Source organism: Aplysia californica, unplaced genomic scaffold (genome assembly GCF_000002075.1).
Source record: "Aplysia californica isolate F4 #8 unplaced genomic scaffold, AplCal3.0 scaffold00076, whole genome shotgun sequence".
In the NCBI taxonomy this organism is placed as follows: Eukaryota; Metazoa; Mollusca; class Gastropoda; order Aplysiida; family Aplysiidae; genus Aplysia; species Aplysia californica.
The window spans coordinates 217144-224111 of NW_004797346.1; the positions used below are offsets into that span (position 1 = coordinate 217144).

The following is a 6968-nucleotide window of genomic DNA, read 5'->3' on the forward strand; positions in this document are numbered from 1 at the left end:
GGGGGGAAGGAGAGAGATAAGCCTGATGGGCAGAATGACTGCTCCAAAAACAATAAGTGGAGTACATAATATTACATCGAAACACAGGTAGATTCTAAAAGCAGTCTAATGCCAGCCTAATGCGCCAACAAACGGGAACAGAAACAATGCTCTGACCAGAAACCCGTTGAAACGGGCGTCTCGAGGCTTGGTTGAGAGTCGCTGTATGTGATCAGGATAAACAATAAAACAAATCTAAGACTAATCCTCCCTCATAAAGAGCGGATTAAGCCCTGTTGTCGTGCGCGAGACTTATATAGCCATTTGATCTACCTCTGAATAAACAGAGAGACAAATATTGACACTTTGCTATTTGACACTCACTAAGAAAAACTAATTTTGTCGCCTCTGAGAGTTTCATGGCTGACTGAATCTCACCAAAAAGAATACAGAATTTCTAAGCAGGAGTCTTGATTACTATAGATGATGTATATTATGAATACTGTTTTCGTTCCGTTTGTTTTTCTACCTACCCCACTCCTTCCCCACCCATATCTCACCCCAATCCGGGCTTCTCTTTTAACAGGTTATTTCTCTCGTTAAAACGAATAAGAAATTGACTTTGTTTTCAAGTGCTGAATTGTTATTATAAACGCAACGCCTAGAAGGGCCATCATACAAGTCGTATTTCATTTTCTCTGAACATTGGTCGAAAAGAGCCCTTTTTGATCTGTGTTTTTTTTCTCTTCGCTTTTTGTTTTGTTTTATTTCTGTGTACACTGCTGCTTTTTCTTTCTTTATCCTTACTATCATCCTTTTTGTCCTCTACTTCTTTTGTATGTTTGTCACTCTTGTGAACTGCTATTTCCGGGGTGCCGTGATATTCGAAGCAGACTTTGTACTGTTAAGGCAAGAGAGGTGAGCAGAGTAAGCCTGATTCCCCGTTTGGACTTAACTGTTAATTTTGACCTCCACCCTTGGCGTTCATATGACTTTATGCAGTTGCGAGCGCTGTAAAACCTTACTAAAACAAAAAGTCTTTTTGTAGCGCGCGCGTGACCACACGAACACAAACGCACACACACAAACACACACACACACACACACACACACACACACACACACACACACATTCCCACATATTCACCCACATGCACGCACATTTGCAGACGTACATACAACTTTGCTCACATACACCCACACACATATATACATAATATACACTCACACATCATGTGCCTGCAATTCCCCCTCCCCTCCTTAATTTTGCAATCATTGTGCTGTGCAATTCCCTTTTCAATCTTAAAGTCTTACCAAGGCGATTATCTAAATTTTGAAAGTATTGTCTCATCTGCTGTGTCCTTTTCACCTCGACCCTTCATTTTCCTGCCAACTTTTCTTTCGTTACAAATGTGGCATTCTGCTGTTCACACAGACATACATTTAATCACTGGAGGCGTTTTGAGTTCATCTAATTAATATTCTTATGGCGCGACATCAGTAATTAACCTGTCAATCAAAAAATTAACTTGTAATACCGCCGTAAAGATCTCTGGACCCCTGGCTTGTTCATTGTATACAACACAGCCTATTGTAATAAGGTATTGTGCTATTTTGAGGCGTGTAAGGGTAGACAGTCCTACTGTCTCACTGTATACTTTACCTAATTACACGAAGATCAGGTTTCTTTTTAAATCCTATGTAGGTCAGACTAAAGGAAAGCCTACATTTTTGGCATATCCTTCCCTCTTCGCAAGACTTATGCGGTTGGTTTTTGGAGTAAATCAAATTACATTTTTCCTTCTTGTTCAACTCTGATACATTCTCAACGACCTGGAGTCACGCAACACGGCTTCTGTTGGCAGGAAGCACACGACGGATCTCGTTGTTCATAATGCTCATAAAAAGACGAGCTAACGCTCCGTACACCTCAATCCATTGAACACTTGAAGAAGTTCTGGTATTAAGTTTGACAGTGACGCCCGTTCAAAACGATTGTAGAATCTTAAATAAAAGATAAGACCCCCTGTTAACACGTTTGTGTTATAAATTTAACCCCCCCCCCCACAGACAAACAAGCCCTCGTATTGAGTTGCATAGATTCCACTCTCTTAACTTCCGAAGCCAAAAGTAAACTGCCTTTCTGTAAAGTACAATCATAAGAGACAAACACTCTTGTATACATTAAAACTTCGTTTACAGCAAAAATCGAAAAGTAATTCAGTTGAAAGTATGAGTTTTAAGAAATCTATTATAGGCTAAAGGAGGAATAGGTAACAACCTATCTCGCAGCAACCTCCCAACCGCACTAACTAACTCATTAACAAACATACTGACGTACTACCTAACTGACTGATCTACTAATGCGCTAACTTAGTGCACACTATTTAAAAATTGTTAATCAATTAGCATTGTTGTTAGCCTAGCAATTCGAGGACACAACAAGGCTTCAAGTCAAAGTCCTAGGGTTATTCGAGCACACCGTTAGTACAACAAAACCATATCAGAACAAAAGGGCCAGGTGAAGAATAAAAAACGTAACAAAGACTTCCCGTCCGGATCAGAAGCCAAGACTTAACGGAGCGAGAGGCTTTTGTTCTCAAAAGAAGAAATCGGTCTTTTGCCGCACTTGCTGCTTGCCTTTGCGTGTGTCTGCGATTGGATTTACAGATTTGGAACCGGTCGATGGATTTGCGTTGGAACAACAAGGGGGTATCCATGAGCTGTATTTGTTTAGTAGCAATCCATTGAGGACAGGCTGTGGCACCCGATTACCCAGCTAATGACATTGGCTAGTCTGTTAAGTAGCAAACTCCTTGAGCTGCAAATAGACAAGTGCTAGGTAAATATTGTTTGGCTGAATGTTGAGGAAGACGGAGCGAGTGCATTTCTGTTCTATTGCTGGTGACAGGCTAAAACACAAACTCGCTGGAGACGGCTGTTATAGTGCGATGGTCTGCTTTGTGTGGTCAAGCATTTCTTAGCATTTCTTATACTGGACGACAACACATACATACAGCTTGTTGAGTAATAAAGGGCGACATAGGGTAAGAACTTACAGCAGATACAATAACAAATTTTTTTTTCAAAATGATGCTTTAATAGTTATGTTCGCTCGCTGTATAAAAAAATGCAGCGTGATAGTAATACTAGAACATTCTAAAATAATTCTCTTCCTGTACTGAAATTTTGAGTTTTCAATTTAATATGATCTTTGAAGTGTCACAATTAAAGTATTGATAGGCATAAAAATTACCCGAATAATAACATAATTTACATACACTATCAACACTATAGAACACACAAAAACCTAGATTCCTTAGGTGGTGGAGTGCCCTTGAACACTGCCTGTCAGGGTCAAGCTAGTCACCCTGGCATATTGTATCCACGGGGGAATCAAATCTCGTCTTTTGCCTAACTTTTAACTAATCTTAAAATGTTGATATTATTTCTAAACGAATGAATGATGTTTACAATCAAAATGACCGTATAATCTAGTGTGGGCAAAGACTGATGTTAATTCTTGCTTTTTTGTTGTTTTTGTTTGTTTGCTTGTTTGTTTGTTTGTTTGGTTTGCTTTTTTTTCTTTTATCGTATAAACGCTGCGTGTATCAGCTTTATGATAAGTAGTAACATGCAGTGAAAGAGTACAATATTGATTTCATTTTCATTATTATTATTATTATTATTATTATTATTATTATTATTATTATTATTATTATTATTATTATTATTATTATTATTATTATTATTATTATTATTATTGTTATTATTATTATTACTATTATTATTATTATATTATTATTATTATTATTATTATTAGTAGTAGTAGTAGTAGTAGCAGCAGCAGCAGCAGCAGCAACAGCAGCAGCAGCAGCAGCAGCAGCAGCAGCAGCAGCAGCAGCATCAGCAGCAGCAGCAGCAGCAGTAGTAGTAGCAGTAGCAGCAGTAATAGTAGTAGTAGTAGTAGTAGGTAGTAGTAGTAGTAGTAGTAGTAGTAGTAGTAGTAGTAGTAGTAGTAGTAGTAGTAGTAGTAGTAGAAGTAGTAGTAGTAGTAGTAGTAGTAGTAGTAGTAGTAGTAGTAGTAGTAGTAGTAAAGAGGCTCTCGTGGTCTAAGAGGTACTGTGTTCGTCTCTCGGGCAAGTATTTTGGATTGAAACCCTCTAGGGACAAATAAATTCTTCTCTAATGTGTTCTTTTTTGTTCTCCTCGCTCGTTCTCTTGTCCTGTTCTGTCATGCTTTCCTCTCAACCTGCTCTCCCCCCCCCTTCTCCCAACTTTCTACTGCTACTCTTGGTTCCTTACTGCTGTCTTTTAGCCACACTCCTGATCCCAGGGCAGGTGAGATGGAACAACTAGCCTTCACAGAAAAGGGTGAAAACTCTCGGAAATCCCATTTGAAAGTTGTGCTTGTTATAGACACCTTGGTGTTTCAAAAAATCAGTATGAGTTGGCTTCGGCTGCCACTAGGGACAAACTCAAAGTTCATTACTTTCAAAACTGAAAACAGTCTAGTCAGTACAAAAATATAGAACATTTTAGAAATCGGAATGGAAACGAGAGGGTGGTGCTGAGAGAAAAAAAGGGATTCCAAGGAAAAGAAAGTGAGGGGAAAATGATAGAGACACCGAAAAATAAGTTTTTGAACGAGGGGAACAGTAAATGAGTTTGTTTTAATATTTAAAAAAAGTAATTTCGTATTATCTTCATCACCTGTAATTCAGTTCTATCGTCTAGGTCTAATTGCGCAATTTCTTTTCTTTTCAGGAAAACCCGTGTACACAGAAACACAAGTACCTATCTTCACAGAGAACAAGAGTACCTTTAGTTTGAACGTCACTGCGCTCTTTGGGATCTGAATTTTTCTGTGTTATTTTTTTTTTCGTCGTTTATTTCTGCCAGAGTTTCTAAGTGACAGTTGGCAAGATTTGCATAGAGTCAATACCCTGTCACGGGGAATGTGCCGCTTCAAGGAGATGTAGCCTTTTAATCTGATTTAAAAAACCCAAAATAAAACATCCTTCAGTGAACGTGGCGTGATTGAAATTGCACAATGCATCATCCAAAACCAAAAAGCGCCCCTGCACGTCTCAAGTCAAAATTCGTCAAAAATCGAACCAACGCCATGAAAGAAATAGAGGCTTGGGTAAGGAAAGACAATGAAACTTTTCCTGTTCCTGAAACGTCTCGAATGTCAGGGCAACTTACAGATAACGTGACTGAAGAACGCATGCTTAAAGCGAAGCTGTGGGAGCTCTCCAAGGAGAGATACAAATTTTTGTCTCAGAACACTTACGAGAAAAAAGTATTTCAGGACAGACAGCAGAGGAAGTCAGGACTCAGAAGAATTTCGTCCGCTTCTGCAGATGGACGTCAGAAATCTGTAAGCGATGAAATCACGGCTATATCTGATGGTCGCCGTACTTCCATGGGACTTGTCAGCACAACACAGCCGAAAACGGGGCCAAAAAATGCCCGTTTCTCTCTGCTGGACAGACTTGATATCACAAAAAAGAAGTCGAGGGGAAAAAAGACCGAAGTTGTAAATGAAACTGACGTAAGTGTGATATCGAAACTGAATTCATCGGAAGGAGTGAGGCCCAAGAAACTGGACGTCAAACCTACTCTCCCACCAGGGGAAGACCCCTCTTCTTCTGCTAGAACCGCCATTGTTGTTGCAAAACAGAGACGGGAAGATGTCCCCACCACCTCTGGGGCTCGAACTCCTTTAACTAGAGCAACCAGTGTCCCAATTATGGACGCCAGTAAAGGTTTGAGTCAGCCAACGCCCGAGCCCAAGCCAAGCGAGACTAACGTTAGGTCTAGCGCTCTCTCTCGGCCTCCGTGGATGCGGCAAAAACAGGACCAGGACGCCACAAACAAAGCAGAAACAAAACCCCACAACATCAGCGGAGCTAACACGCCAAGATCTACCGACGCAATGGCTGCTTCAGACGCAGAGTCCACTGCGCGTCCTCAAACAACGAAAAGCGAATCTGGACGCTACGGGATGCCAGCGGAGACGTTGACTACAGACCCAAGATTTACAGTTTTGGAACGTTCACTGTGCCCTTTGACCAGAAACAAGACGTCAGGCGACATTCCAGAAATCGTAGCGAACATTGAGTCTCTCCACGTGAGACCCAGGAAAAGATTACCGGACGCTCCCAAGTCCAAGATAGAAGTGAAGGCGTATGAATTTATGAAGGAGAAAGGATTTGTGTTTTGAACATAGATTTGTGTTATAATATCCAAGACTGCGCACTATGACATAATTCCAGTTTACCATGAAGCGTGCCATTTGACTCTGTTTGAAGCAAATGGCAGGCAAGGAGGGGAAATTTACGGGCGAACTCGACAAAGCGAGTCCTATTAACTTTTATAGAACACAAAGAGCGTCAGCCATGACAGTGCCTGGTCTAGAATATTATAATTCAAGTCTATGATTTTAACAATATGTGGTTGTTTGATGGAGGAAAGATTGTTTAGAACGGCCTTAGAAAGACAGAGGTTGCAAACAATAAATGTAAGATATTAGCTGAATAATTGCAGGTGGAAAACGTATTATTCTGAATACCCAGGAGGATCAAAATCGCTGTAATATTGTTGACGTACATAAAAAAGACTGCCCATTTGAGTACAATGTAGAAACGAAAAAAGAATGACTGATTTCCATGCGCTTAAATGTACTCACCAAATTATTGTTCTCATAAGATTCGTTTTCTTTAAAACACAACGTTGAGTTTTCATTTTGAGTGCATGAATGGTGTGGAAAACTGCTTAAAACATGCACTCTGAAAAAGTATATGACTGTGTCTCTCAGTTTAAGCCCTTTTCAGGCTATATCAGAAACAATTGTTGAGTTGTCTCCATCAATCACAAGGGCTCAAAGTATATCAACTAATTATATTTGTTTTATGGTACTTAGTATGACACATGTGGAAACACAACAAGTTTAATTGCTTGGGGTTGTTAACATTTATTTCTTT

The 6968-nt window shown here is 39.9% G+C and overlaps 1 protein-coding gene across 2 annotated transcripts in view; it reads left to right on the forward strand.

Annotated features, from left to right (window-relative positions):
* LOC101864130 (cytochrome P450 3A12) overlaps positions 1 to 6638 on the forward strand; it is a 28506-nt gene extending 21868 nt beyond the window's left edge. Inside the window, exons 1-2 of one of the 2 annotated variants that reach the window (XM_005094131.3) lie at positions 2717 to 3026; positions 4747 to 6638. In XM_005094131.3, the coding sequence (XP_005094188.1) occupies positions 5033 to 6208 (1176 nt within the window). In that variant the 5' untranslated portion in view covers positions 2717 to 3026; positions 4747 to 5032 and the 3' untranslated portion in view covers positions 6209 to 6638. Of the gene's footprint in view, positions 1 to 2716; positions 3027 to 4746 lie in introns of those variants that run through there. The other variant, XM_013080145.2, reaches the window with a different exon arrangement.
* The last annotated feature ends 330 nt before the right edge of the window (positions 6639 to 6968 follow it).